We start from the raw sequence: 15259 nt of genomic DNA, 5'->3' as shown, positions 1-15259 counted from the left end.
TGTAATGACGATGGGAGACGAGGAAAGACCGGTGTGTTTACTGTGCCTTACAATGCTGGCAGCCGACAGTATGAAGCCAAATAAATTAAGGCGGCACTTAAAGTCATTGCACCCCAATCACGCTGATAAGATGCTTAAGGTTTTTAAGCGAAAACGGGCTGAATATTGCCAACAACCATCCCACTTTGTGAATGCTACTTCAGTCAATCAGCAAGAACTGTAAGCATCATATAAAGTAGCGTACCAAATTGCTCAGTGCAAAAAAAAAAAAAAAAAGAAAAGAAAAACACCATTGCAGAAGAACTGATACTGCCTGCAGCCGTGGATATGGTCTCAGTCATGCTGCCTCATTTTGATTAAAAAAAATTGTTTTATTCATTTTTGTTTTGTAGGTTAAAATGTTTTATATATTGTGCTCCTGAGTTAATGTTGCTGATTACTTTGAATTGAATATTATTTATTGCTGTTATTTAATTTAATATGATGCATGTTTATTATTTTATTGTATTTTTTTCAGCATAAAATGGCAGTTGGTCAAGAATGTTTATAGTTTAAATAATTATAATTTTGTTTTTAATTTCAGACAAATTGATGCACATTGAATCTGTTCTGTTACAGACTGTCAGAGCCTTTGTTCATAAACAGCGCGTCTATCTCGAAACGTTTTCTTTTAACCACCCGAGCTTGCTGTACCACGCTTTTCTTTTTTGTGGAAAAACAAACCAAAAAAAAAATGCGATCAAGTCACGAGGAGATACGCATATGCAGCATAGTGTTAGCTCTATGCCCTCAGCATTATCTGATGGTAACGTTAATAAGCAGTGACAAGACAATTAACAAAGAAAAAGCCGTAAGTGAATCGTATCAGCATCCATTTTGAGTTCGTAATTCACACAATGTCTGAATTAGTCATATATATCCACACTTAAACTCTGAGTTCGCAATACACTGCTGTTCAAAGGTTTGGGGTCACACAGACATGTTTGTGTTTTCCATGAAAACCAAAATAAATGCACAAGTGTTTTCTAATAATATTATATAACACAATTAGAAAATAAAATGGACCATTAGAACACCGGGGGAATGGTTGCTGGAAATAGGCCTTTAAACACCCATGCAAATATTGCATTAAAAACCAGGCGTTTGCAGCTAGAATATTCATTTACCACATTAACAATGTGTATTCCTTATTACCGTATTTTCTGCACTACAAGGCGCACTTAAATAATATATAATGCAGAGCGCCTTATAAATGGATCAGTTGATGAATTTGTTGATCCATACTGGTTGTATACAGTGCTCTGCCAAACATTTCAGTACGTTTTAGTACGACTAGTAAATAACAAGGTCGCATCGCTTTCAGCATTACGGCAACGGCAACCGTGGTCAGGGGCATCACCGAAGTAAACTACTACAGGTCGATCGCATGACATTTAAAAATACATTTGTTTTCTATAGGCTAGAATCGCTTGATTACGGGAGGCAGTCACACTGAACCACCCCCCCCCCTCACCGCAGCACACAGACACCAAAGCTAAGAAGCTAATGCATTACGCAACAACGCACACACTCGCTTTTTTCTTTTAAACCAAAGAAAGTTTATGACCAGCAAAATGAGTGGGGTTGCTGGACCAAGTAAAAAGCCAAACCGAATCCCATTGCCTCATTGACATACAGCTAAGCCTATCGTGAGGCAATCACAGTGAACCCCCCCTACCGCAGCACATAGACACCAAAGCTAAGAAGCTAATCAACAGATTACGCATCAACGCGCGCACTTGCTCCTTTCTTTTAAACTAAAAAAGGTTTATGACCATAAAAATGAGTGAGGTTGCTGGACCAAGTAAGAAGCCAAACCGTATCACTTTCATTTGGTAAGGGAGCTGGACTTGACCTCATTGACTGGGTTGACATTCCCTTTAGCACAGCACCATCTAGTGGATGCATACCGCAACCCTAGTCAACCCCAGTTTGATGCAGTAGCTCCTATTCTATGCGCCTTTTAATCCAGTGCGTCCTACAGGACTGTCTCAGAAAATTAGAATATTGTGATGAAGTTCTTTATTTTCTGTAATACAATTAAAAAAACAAAAATGTCATACATTCTGGATTCATTACAAATCAACTGAAATATTGCAAGCCTTTTATTATTTTAATATTGCTGATTATGGCATACATCTTAAGAAAACCCAAATATCCTATCTCATAATATTAGAATATCATGAAAAAGTATACTAGTAGGGTATTCAACTAATCACTTGAATCGTCTAACTCGAAACACCTGCAAGGGTTTCCTGAGCCTTGAAAAACACTCAGCTTGGTTCAGTAAACTAAATCACAAGTATGGGGAAGACTGCTGATCTGACTGCTGTCCAGAGGACAATCATTGACACCCTCCCAGGAGGGTAAGACACAAAAAGAAATTTTTCAAAGAGCAAGCTGTTCACAGAGTGCAGTTTCAAAGCACATCCACAAAAAGTCTGTTGGAAGGGGGAAATGTGGCAGGAAACGCTGCACAACCAAGAGAGATGACCGCAGCCTTAACAGCATTGTGAAGAAGAGTCGCTTCCAGAATTTGGGGGCGCTCCAAAGACAGTGGACTGAAGCTGGAGTCCAGGTATCAAAAGCCACTGTTCACAGACGTGTCCGGGAAATGGGCTACAATAGCCGTATTCCCATGGTCAAGCCACTTCTGAACTCAAGACAACGGAAGAAGCGTCTGACTTGGGCTATGGAAAAGAAGCACTAGACAGTTGCAGAGTGGTCCAAAGTCCTCTTTTCAGACGAAAGCAAGTTTTGTATTTCATTTGGAAGTCAAGGCGCCAGAGTCTGGAGAAAGGCTGGAGAGGAGCAAAATCCAAGTTGCTTGAAATCCAGTGTGAAGTTCCCACAGTCAGCGATGGTTTGGGGAGCCATGTGAGCTGCTGGTGTTGGTCCACTGTATTTCATAAAGTCCAGAGTAAATGCAGATTTTAGAGCACTACATGCTTCCGTCTGCTGAAAAGCTCTATGGAGATGATTTCATTTTCCAGCATGATCTGGCACCTGCCCACAGTGCCAAAACCACCAGTAAATGGTGTACTGACCATGGCATTACTGTCCTCGATTGGCCTGCCAATTCCCCTGACCTGAACCCCATAGAGAATTTGTGGGGTGAAGAAGCTGAAAGACACCAGACCCAACAATGCAAATGAGCTAAAGGCCGCTATTGAAGCATCCTGGGCATCCATAGCACCTCAGCAATGCCACAGGCTGATTGCCTCCATGCCACGCCGCATTGAAGGCCCAGCGCCGCCTGTACTTCCTTCGGAAACTCAGGCGAGCGGGGACTCCTCCGGCCGTCATGACTACTTTTTACCGCGGCACCATTGAGAGCGTCCTCTCCAGCTGTATTGCTGTCTGGGGTGGCAGCTGCACTGACCAAGACTTGAAGGCCCTGCAGCGCATTGTGAAAACGGCTAGTAAGACTATTGGTGCTTCTCTCCCCTCCTTGAAGGACATTTACACCTCCCATCTCACCCGCAAGGCGACCAAGATTGTGAGTGATGTGAGTCACCCCGCTCACTCTTTGTTTGAACTTCTGCCCTCTGGGAGGCGGTACAGGAGCCTGCGCTCCCGCACCACCAGACTTTCCAACAGCTTCGTACTCCAGGCTGTTAGGATCCTGAACTCGCTCCCCCTTTCAGTGTAGCGTCCTGTTCTTGCTGTATGCTCACTGGCTCGGTTTTGCCCCTCATATTCGATGGGTTATTGGTCTGTTTTTATTCATCGCTCATTTTATTTTATTTATTATTTATTATTTAAGGTTTGTGCCTTCTTGTTTTTGTTTTGTGTCGCCTACTTGTATGTCTCGTCACCGTGGGATGGAGGAAACGGAATTTCGGTTTCTTTGTGTGTCTTGACATATGAAGGGATTGACAATAAAGCTGACTTTGACTTTGACTTTGATGCAGTAATCTGTGCAAAAGGATTCCCAACCAAGTACTGAGTGCATTAATGGACATTTTCAAATGTTTGATTTTGTTTTGCTGTTATAAATCTTTTTTTTACTTGGTCTGAGGAAATATTCAAATTTTTTTAGATAGGATTTTTGAGTTTTCTTAAACTGTAAGCCATAATCAGCAATGTTAAAATAATAAAAGGCTTGCAATATTTCAGTTGATTTGTAATGAATCCAGAATGTATGACATTTTTGTTTTTTTAATTGCATTACAGAAAATAAAGAATTTTATCACAATATTCTAATTTTCTGAGACAGTCCTGTATATATGAAATAATTTCTAAAATAAAAAATTCAATGGAGGTGCACCTTATAATCCAGTGTGCCTTGTAGTGCAGAAAATACGATAGTTTAATGTTATCCTCATTGAGAAAAATAGCGGTTTTATTTTAAAAATAAGGACATTTCTAAGTTACCCCAAACTTTTGAACCGTAGTGTATATGTCCACACATAATGTCAGACCATCCGGATAAAAACTTCACTGTCGGCAAGACTTCTGACCCACCCTGATTTACTTCTGATTGGCTAACACAATGGCTCTGGCTAGCTTTATTGGCTGAGTAGCATCAGTTCAATACTTAATGATTTAATTGGATAGCTTGAGTCTCCACACACTTTTGAGTCAAACCCTGCGGGTTGGTCTTTGCATCTGTTCTTCACCGGGCACTGCTTCCACCTACTTTGCCCCTATTTACGGGATTAGCGACCCCACAAACACAACAGGAAAGATGAGGTACTGACGCTGACAACGGGGTAAATCTAAGTCGTCACAAAATATCTATATTTGCAGTCAGTCTATCGATTACTTATTCCAACAATATACTGAAATATTGATTTTTCACCAACAATATACTGAAATATTGATTCTTCCCTACCCCTAATATAAACTATAATATTGAATAAAAATATTTATTTTATATAGAAACATGTCATGTTGACCAATTCATGAAAAATTATATTTAAAAGACTACACAAATTACAAATGTCTCAAAGCTATTAAACTTTTTTTTAGTAGAGCTGATCAGATTTATTTCTCAATTGTAAAATGTCTTGTCGTTTCACTGGTCGTCACTAGATTGAAATGTCAGTTGTAGGAATGTGCATTGAAGGTATTTACTTTTATTGCCGTTTGCAATCAATCATCATTTTTCATTTACGGATAAGGGTGGGTGGGATTGTGAGAATGTCTAGAAAAAGAACAGGGCGATTGCAGATGGCGGGTGCTTGCAACAGGAAGTCCCCAACATCATGTGGGGGGATGTAACTGCACAACCGAATGTAAAATCTTCACCTCAATAGTCCCATGGAGATGAGACTTTCCTTATTTGGAAAAGCAGCAGTGCCTCCCTGCAAACAAGTCTCACACAAAACTTACCCACCCTTGGCAAGAACAGAACACACAAACAGCTAGGCAGGCTCTTTTGATGAAATGTATGGTATAGGCTGGGTCAGGGATAGGAGTTTTTTGTCACTCTACTTTGCGGTTAGGGGCAGCTGTGACCCAGAGGTCCACCTAGAGACCAGGCTTGCTGTAATTTTTTGTTAGGAATAAATACTTTATGTTGCTGATGCAATAGAAGCATGTATGTGTGCATTCCTGAGCCCACCAAATGAGCACCTCTGAACTTCACAAAGGACAATTGCTTATTTAAAAATAATTGATTTTTCTGCCTTCAAAGTACACTTTGACCCGTGGTTCGCGAGCCGCATGCAGCTCTTTTCCTGGTTTCATGCGGCTATTTTACGTTCATATCAAGATTTGTGGGGGGTTTTTTTTGTGCGTGTTCGCTTCAAAAATATGGTATTTTCGTCAAACGCGCATGCGCATGAGGTGAAATCCCGCAAAGGAGGAGGGGCAAACCCATTCGAGGAAACAATGGAGGATATGCACTGACGTCACAGCCATTATTGTTTGGGTGGCAAAAAGCCTCGTCCGCTGCCACTAGACTCGTGAGGATGGCTGCCTGGGTGGGTGTCGTGAGTGATTATTTCGTCCAGTTGGACCAAGAAAGCCGCAAGAGATACATTGAAAAGTTAAAAAAATATAACATTCGTGTTGATCCGCTGTGGAAGCCAAGTAAGAACGCCACCAGCTCAAGCGTAGCAGGAGCTGGGACAGCAAGCGTTTGGTCCTCTGATAAAGCGACTTTTCCGCCAGTAACATTTCCAGACATTTACAGCTATTTGATAGATTGTTCAAGTCCATATACCAAGGAAGACCTCAGAGCCTACAAGAGTTTGCAACGATATCGCTACCTGACTGCTGGTTATGTCCATTCCGTTGAGTCACCGCCAGTGGAGCGAAACGGAGAAGATGCCAGCCATGGCAGCACATAATATAATAATAATAATATATTATAATTCTAGATATGTGAACAATCTAATTATTAGAAACTAGCAATTGGACAAACATACTGTAATGAAGCTGTGTAATTATGCATTCCTTAGGTCATGGCAGAGTAGCAGCAAGAAAAAGGGAATATCCGAGCAATAATAATAAACTTTATTCCAGGCTCTTGGCCCACAGGGTAAAAAACAAACATCACATACATTAAAATAAATAAAAAGAGTACATTTAAATGTTATGAGAGGCACTCATGCTAGCGTCCTCTGATGGTGGATGTGTACCTTACACTACATCCAGTATACCTCACAGATGAATGTTGACGTCAATAAAACAAAATTACGTACTTCCCACAAAGAGATCTGAGCAGATGTAAGAATGGATAGTTGGCTTCCAAAGCTTGGAGCTGTTGCGACCATGTTCCGCCCTGCGAAGCGCCGCCACCCAGCTATCCTTTCTGGTATGGTCCGCAGGGAACTGATATAACTTCTTGGTATCGCTTTTTTGGAAGCGATAGGCACACCCTATGGCACAACAACTCTTCACCATGGTTTAAGTTGCCTCCGTAACAACTCTGCCACGATCTGCAACCGATAAAATGCTAAAAAATGCTCCAGTACCAGGCTTGGCCCTATTAGCGTCCGCCGCTTTTTGCCACCCAAACAAACCGTCGGCCGGTCAGTGACGTCACGTGCATATCCTCCATTAGTGTCAATTTCGCTCTTGAAATGGCAGGGAAAAAATGCACAGCTAAAAGAAAAGGTAAAGATGAACACAGGACGTTTTTAACAGAGTGGGAAAGTTTATATTTTTTGTTGAACGCAATGGCAACCCATTCTGCCTGATGTCAGACGTCATTAGCGCATTTCAAAGCGTCAAATCTTCAGCGCCACTTCAGCTCACATCATGTTAATATCGATAAGGACTTTCCAAAAAGGACTGGATTTCGTAAGCGCAAGTTAGACACTTTGAAAAGTCAAGCAGAAAAACAGGTACAGTTTTTCCCAAAAATCACGAAGCACTCAGAAACTGTCACGCTTGCATCGTATCAACTGGCTTGGAACAAAGACATACAATGAAGGGAAGTTTGTTAAAAAATGCCTCAGTGACGGTATTGAAATCTTGTCTCCTGAAAACGACAAACTAAAATGAATGGTATCAGACATCCGACAAAAAGAATTGCTTCGAGTAGCAACAACGGAATACAAGCCAGATTTGAAGATGATTGTTCAAGGTAAGGAATGCACTGAGTTGTACTAAGCAACATGCATAGTAAGTGAAAAAACGCTATTGTAAATTATTATGTTTTTGTTTGTTGACTTTGTTGAACTGAGAGTTTGTGTGTGTGAGACAGTGCACACAATGTTCTTTGTTGAAAATGACTGGCCTGTGGTCTACTGTAGGAGTCATTATCATGTTAGTGCGTGACATGATAATGTCACACAATAAATTTGGCTGAGCGGAAGGTGTGTATGCGTGTGTGTGTGTGTGTGCGTGTGTGTGTGTGTGTGTGTGTATGTGTGTGTGTGAGAGTGTGTGTGCGCGCGCGCTCTTTGCGGTAACAGAGTAAAAAATATGGCTCTTAGTCTCTGACTGGTTGGCCACCCCTGATCTAGCTGTACTGTGAATACCGTATTGGGCCGAATATAAGACGTTTTTTGCATTGAAATAAGACTGAAAAAGTGGGGGTCGTTTTACATTCGGGGTCTAGACATTATACCCATTTTCACTTGTGCGCAGCGGTAAGTTAAAGGTTGCTGGTATCGACTGAGTATGTTGCTGTGAACGCGTGCGTCTTTGACACAAAGTGAGTACCGTAATTTTCGGACTATAAGTCGCGGTTTTTTTCATAGTTTGGGTGGGGGGGCGACTTATAAGGAGCGACTTATGTGTTTTTTTTCAAAAATGTTAAAAAAAAAAAAAAAAGTGAAACCGCGATAAACGAACCGCAATGTAGCAAGGGATTACTGTAATTTGAATTTCAAGTGACGTCAGCAGCGCGACGTCGCGTCAGCAGCGCGACGCGGCGTGGCGCGGCGGTTGTTTACATAAAGGACAAAGATTGACTCGACGGAGCTCTCTTTCACTTCCGTGGATTGAAGTCGGGGGCCGGCGCTCGGCCGGGTGGCTGTCCAGGGACGGTGGATGGGGCTCGGACAATGCTTTTACGCACGCCCAGTCCTACTCTACCGAGCTGTCTTTCACCTCCGTGGATGGAAGTCGAGGGCCGGCGCTCGGCCGGGTGGCTGTCTGGGGACGGTGGATGGGGCTCGGTCATGGCTTTTACGCACGCCCGGTCCTATGCTATGGAGCTCTCTTCCACTTCCGTGGCTGGAAGTCCACGCCGCCACACGCCTGGAAGTTTGTTTTCTTAAATAAAGAGCCGTTTACCAAACCCACGTCTTTCCTTGAACTTTGTTAACGCTACAATATAGTTATATAGTAGATCTGTGGAATAACGACGAGGCTGACGTCAGGGCGCACGCGCGGCGTTGTTGACAAAGGACGAGGAATTTGATCGATGGATTTAATGATTTAGAGTGCACAGATGGTTTGATAACATTATTGCTTATTAGGGGTGTAACGATTCATCGATACACATCGATTAATCGATATAATGCTCTACGATTTATTGGCATCGATGCTAAACGTAAACATCGATTTATATCGCCGTGTTTGACCTCGGACATTAGACGCGACTTTATTTTGAAATCCAGTTCATTGTTGCTTGCTTCCTCTTTCCGGGAGCAGTACGCGGCGTGTTGTGTTGTGAGCAGAGCAGGCACGTGAAAGGGGAGCCGACAACTACGCGGCTCCTGGGCTGGTGCTATGGCTAGTGTCCAAGAAGACGAGGAAATTCGCTCCCCTTTGAGCTTCAAGTCATTCGTTTGGAAGCACTTTGGATTCCAAAGAAAAGATGGCTCAACGGACAATTAAAATTATTGTAAATAAATAGTTCAGTAATGCACTTTAAAGTTAATGGTATTACAAAAAAAAGAAAGAATATTCATTTTTCTTTACTTATATGAGAAAAAATATAGGAATTTGATAAAGTTCAGTGTTAAAATAAGTACTTTGTATACTACAATACTCTTGTAATTTCCTAAATAAAGAGTTTGCAGTACCTTGTTGATTTTGCGTATGAATTGTTATAAATCAGGATATTGTTCTATATTTATTTAAAAAAAAAAAGAAAAAAAATATCGATCGTGGAGCACTATATCGTGATGTATCGTGAATGAATCACAGCAGGCTTTAAGATATCGGCAAATATCGTATCGTGAGTCTTTGTATCGATATGATATCGTATCGTGACAAAACCCGCGATTTACACCCCTATTGCTTAGATAATAGTTATTTGATATATACCGTATTTTCCGCCCTAAAAGGCGCACCGGGTTATAAGGCGCACCTTCAATGAACGGCCCATTTTAAAACTTTGTCCATATATAAGGCGCACCGGATTATAAGGCGCATAAAATAGAAGCTATACTGCATCAAACTGAGGTTGACTAGGGTTGCGGTATGCATCCACTAGCCAATAACCAACGAGCCCTCTGTAAACAATCGCGTTTCTCAAACGATCTCCTATAAAATGATCAGAACTGACTAAAGTTCGATCTAACGCATTGGTACTACTTACCTATGTTTCCCTTCCATATCGATCCGTAGATTTACTCGAAACATTAACAGAGCCTATTTTGACATGAAATAGCCTGGTACGTATAGCAGCTATCGCAATAGCATTAGCCATCCGCAAAGTCTCACGAGCCTCAGCTCGCAATCTCCCATGAGCCTCAGCAAAGTGTAAACAATCGCGTTTCTCAAACGATCTCCTATAAAATGATCGGAACTGACTAAAGTTCGATCTAACGCATTGGTACTACTTACCTTTGTTTCCCTTCCATATCGATCCGTAGATTTACTCGAAACATTAACAGAGCAGCCTATTTTGACATGAAATAGCCTGGTACGTATAGCAGCTATCGCAATAGCATTAGCCATCCGCAAAGTCTCACGAGCCTCAGCTCGCAATCTCCCATGAGCCTCAGCAAAGTGTAAACAATCGCGTTTCTCAAACAATCTCCTATAAAATGATCGGAACTGACTAAAGTTCGATCTAACGCATTGGTACTACTTACCTATGTTTCCCTTCCATATCGATCCGTAGATTTACTCGAAACATTAACAGAGCAGCCTATTTTGACATGAAATAGCCTGGTACGTATAGCAGCTATCGCAATAGCATTAGCCATCCGCAAAGTCTCACGAGCCTCAGCTCGCAATCTCCCATGAGCCTCAGCGAAGTGTAAACAATCGCGTTTCTCAAACGATCTCCTATAAAATGATCGGAACTGACTAAAGTTCGATCTAACGCATTGGTACTACTTACCTATGTTTCCCTTCCATATCGATCCGTAGATTTACTCGAAACATTAACAGAGCAGCCTATTTTGACATGAAATAGCCTGGTACGTATAGCAGCTATCGCAATAGCATTAGCCATCCGCAAAGTCTCACGAGCCTCAGCTCGCAATCTCCCATGAGCCTCAGCAAAGTGTAAACAATCGCGTTTCTCAAACGATCTCCTATAAAATGATCGGAACTGACTAAAGTTCGATCTAACGCATTGGTACTACTTACCTATGTTTCCCTTCCATATCGATCCGTAGATTTACTCGAAACATTAACAGAGCAGCCTATTTTGACATGAAATAGCCTCGCGGGTACAACAGCTATTCGGTGACGCCCCCTGACTACAGTTGCCGTAATGCTGGGAAGCGATGCGACCTTGTAATTTACTAGTCGTACTAAAACGTACTGAAACATTTTGGCAGAGCACTGTGTACAACCAGTATGGATCAACAAATTCATCAGTTGATCCATATATAAGGCGCACTGGCCTATAAGGCGCACTGCCGGCTTTTGAGAAAATTTTAGGTTTTTAGGTGCGCCTTTTAGGGCGGAAAATACGGTAATTTATATATCGTTATATGGGCCTGTGGAATATTTTGAAGTGCAAGAGCCGTCAGCGGCGCGCACGCATTGTTGACAAAGGACGATTGATGGATTTAATGAATTGGAGTGACACAGATGGTTTTATTAACGTGTTATTTATGTAATAGTTTTTTTAATAACTCTGAATTTTACGTCAGGGCCGTTCTCAGCTCTTAGTTTGTGTTTATGTCACGTTAGCATACCTATCGTTTAGCCTGTTGTTGCTCGTTCATGACTGTTCTTGGTGTTGGATTTTGTCGAATAAATTGCCCCCCAAAATGCGACTTATACTCCGGAGCGACTTATATATGTTTTTTTTTTACTTTTTTGGGCATTTTATGGCTGATGCGACTTATACTCCGGAGCGACTTATAGTCCGAAAATTACGGTATATACATTTCATTGTTACTACTGTCCACTGTTGTGCCATTTGTCCGATCGCGGTTTGCTTCGTGTGCGTGCCGTTTGATTGACAGGTCCGGCGCGCTCATAATCGATTCAGTATGTTGCTGTGATCGTGTGCGTCTTTGACACAAAGTGAGTATATACCGTAATTTTCGGACTATAAGTCGCGTTTGTTTTTCATAGTTTGGGTGGGGGGACGACGTATACTGAGGAGCGACTTGTATGTGAATTTTTTTCACAAATTTTTAAAATTCAAAAAAAAAAAAAAAGTTAAACTGCGATAAACGAACCGCGATGTAACAAGGGATTACTGTAATTTGAATTTCAAGTGACGTCAGTGGCGCGGCGCGGCGGTTGTTTACATAAAGGGCAAAGATTCGATCACGGGATGACGAAGGGCCCCGCGTACTACCGGCATCATTAGCGGCTTTGTTTGTAGGTGACACGGAGGACTAAGAGTTTGAAGGTTTTAATGATTTGAAGTGACACAGAAGGTTTGAAAAACTATTACGGCTTTTACGCACGCCCGGTCCTACTCTACGGAGCTCTCTTTCACCTCCGTGGATTGAATTCGGGGGCCGGCGCTCGGCCGGGTGGCTGTCCAGGGACGGTGGATGGGGCTCGGACATAGCTTTTACGCACGCCCGGTCCTACTCTACGGAGCTCTCTTTCACCTCTGTGGATGGAAGTCGGAGGCCGGCGCTCGGCCGGGTGGCTGTCCGGGGACGGTGGATGGGGCTCGGACATGGCTTTTACGCACGCCCGGTCCTATTCTATGGAGCTCTCTTCCACCTCCATGGCTGGAAGTGCCACCTCCGGTGATGGAAGTCCATGCCGCCACACACCTGGAAGTCGACGCCGGTGCTTGGGGCCGTGTGGTGGTGAACTATTTATGTTATAGTTATTTGATATATTTTATTTCGTATAGCAACTTGTATATGTTTTTATCGTTACAGTTCAGTACTTGTTGGCTCGTTGAACTCTTGTTTTGTTAAATAAAGAGACGTTTACCAAACCCACGTCTTTCCTTGTACTTTGTTAACGCTACAATATAGTTATATACTAGATCTGTGGAATAACGACGAGGCTGACGTCAGGGCGCACGCGCGGTGTTGTTGACAAAGGACGAGGAATTTGATCGATGGATTTAATGATTTGGAGTGACAGATGGTTTGATAATATTGTTGTTTATATGATAGTTATTTGATATATACTTCATATATCGTTATATGGGTCTGTGGAATATTTTGAATATTTAGGCGGCGCGGCGCATACGCGGCATCGTTTCCATAAAGGACGATCGATGGATTTACTGAATTGGAGTGACACAGATGGTTTTATAAACTTGTTATTTATGTAATAGTTATTTGAATAACTCTGAATGTTACGTCTGTATAAAAATTAAATTTGGTGTTCAAAAAGTCTTTTTTCAAACTTGAGTCTTGAAAAAGAGGGGGTCGTCTTATAATCGGGGTCATCTTATATTCGGGCCAATACGGTAAATCGTTTTAACTCAATTTTGGTTCTTCGGGTGTTTGTGGCGGTAGAGGGTGGTGCTGGTGGTTGGGTCAGTATGTGATCTTACCTGTAACAGATGAATAGTACAGCATTAAGATTGCAACCCTCATGTTTTGTCACTTACTAGTATACATTTATTAAATGGCTGCAGTGCAGACTGACAAGAACATACTCTGAGGATGCACATTGAGTATGCAGTAGGTCAAACATTGCTTCAGCCGCAAAAACAGCGAAACAAGCAATCAGGGTATAGTTTGGATTTTCATTTTTCAATTAAGTAAATGCACATTGTTGTTGCAGGTCAAAAGCAGTTAAAGTTTGGAGAAACAAAGCTGGCTTCATACGCTTTTTTTATTCATTTATTCTCAAATTCTTAATTCTTTCCTTACCCTCCATGTCACTTGTTTGTGTATGTTCTTTTGTGTGGTTTTTAGTTTGTATAGTCTTTTAGCTTTTATTTTTTATTTTTTTATTTTAGCAGATGCACTGATCGGTTGGCACTTTTAATTTTGTTGTACATGTGACAATGACAAGAAAGATCTATTCTATTCTAAATTGAGCATTAGATTGTGGCTGGTTGATGTGCTAGTTGTTATCTGAATAATAATCTTTAGCTATGACGCTCAAAACAAGCATACCTGCGCAATTTTACTATGCACAACGGTGCCGATGGTGCCCGCACAAAGCCTTGGACCGAGCCCTTTGAAGAGACCCGCTTTTCCATCAATCTTGATGATGTGTTTTGCTGAAACATGAAAGAAACAATCAAAAATTATGCCAATGTTGAAAAGGGTACATTCATGAAAAAAAAATCAAAGCATGAAAAATGCAATTTTTATTTACAATGAAAAAAAAAAGGGTTTACCGTAATTTTAGAGACTATAAGTCGCGGTTTTTTTTCATAGTTTGGGTGAGGGGGCGATTTATACTCAGGAGCGACTTATATGTGAATTTTTTCACAAATTTTTACTTGATCATTAACACATTACTTACTTACTAGTATAGTTGATCACTTCACATGTTATTTTCACTTTAAACCGCATGAGGGCGCACTATGGCTGTGGAATAATTGGAACCTCAATGACAATGAGTTCCGTTCACCGACTTCCGAAGTCGGGAGATTTTATGATTTGGAGTGACACAGATGATTTGATAAACTTGTTATTTATGTCATAGCTATTTGACATATAGTTTATTTAGAGTAGCAACGTGTATGTTGTTAGACTTCAGTAATTTCTGATTGTCTAGGGAGCCCGTGAAGGCAGCAGGGGAGGGGGGGGAGCGATCCAGGGCGCTTGCGTGTGTTGGCTTATATGTTGAGCTCTTGATTTGTGAAATAAAGAGCCGGTTACCAAACCCACGTCTTGCCTGGTACTTTGGTAAAGCTACAATATAGTTATATACTAGATCTGTGGAATAATTGGGGCCGCAGCTGATGACGAGACTGACATTAGCGGCACACATAGGTCCGGAATTGACAGCTGTTTTTTTGTTTTTTTTTGACACAGAGAATAATATTCCGGTGGATTTAATGATTTGTAGTGACACGGATGGTTCGTTGAAATTCTTGTTTATATAACATTTATTATATTTATTATATAGACCATTATTATATTTATTATATAGACCAGCTCAGTGGCCTAGTGGTAGAGTGTCCGCCCTGAGACTGGAAGGTTGTGGGTTCAAACCCCGGCCGGGTCATACCAAAGACTATAAAAATGGGACCCATTGCCTCCCTGCTTGGCACTCAGCATTAAGGGTTGGAATTGGGGGGTTAGATCACCAACTGATTCCCGAGCGCGGCACCGCTGCTGCTCACTGCTCCCCTCTCCCCCAGGGGATGGATTAAAATCACACGGGGATGGGTTAAATGCAGAGGACAAATTTCACCACACCCAGATGCGTGTGTGACGATCATTGGGACTTTAACTTTAACTTTAACTTTTTGATATATCTAGTCTGACGTTAGCAGCCCACGTAGTCCGGCGTCAAC

At 41.7% G+C, this 15259-nt stretch overlaps 1 protein-coding gene and 1 long non-coding RNA gene across 4 annotated transcripts in view; one reads left to right on the top strand and one right to left on the bottom strand.

Moving 5' to 3' along the window:
• Nucleotides 1–15259, bottom strand: part of mtch2 (mitochondrial carrier homolog 2) — a 72933-nt gene that overhangs the window by 33703 nt on the left and 23971 nt on the right. For all 3 annotated transcript variants that reach the window (XM_037246693.1, XM_037246695.1, XM_037246694.1), the window contains exon 3: nt 13905–14011. In XM_037246693.1, coding sequence (XP_037102588.1) covers nt 13905–14011 — 107 coding nt within the window. The remainder of the gene's footprint in view (nt 1–13904; nt 14012–15259) is intronic.
• On the top strand, nt 1560–1871 carry LOC119120119. Its single transcript, XR_005097468.1, has 2 exons — nt 1560–1597; nt 1806–1871. It is a non-coding gene; the product is annotated as an uncharacterized LOC119120119 (long non-coding RNA).

Source organism: Syngnathus acus, chromosome 3, assembly GCF_901709675.1.
Source record: "Syngnathus acus chromosome 3, fSynAcu1.2, whole genome shotgun sequence".
Classification (NCBI taxonomy): Eukaryota; Metazoa; Chordata; class Actinopteri; order Syngnathiformes; family Syngnathidae; genus Syngnathus; species Syngnathus acus.
Note: the sequence above shows the minus strand (reverse complement) of the source record. Positions and strands in the feature narration are given on the sequence as shown.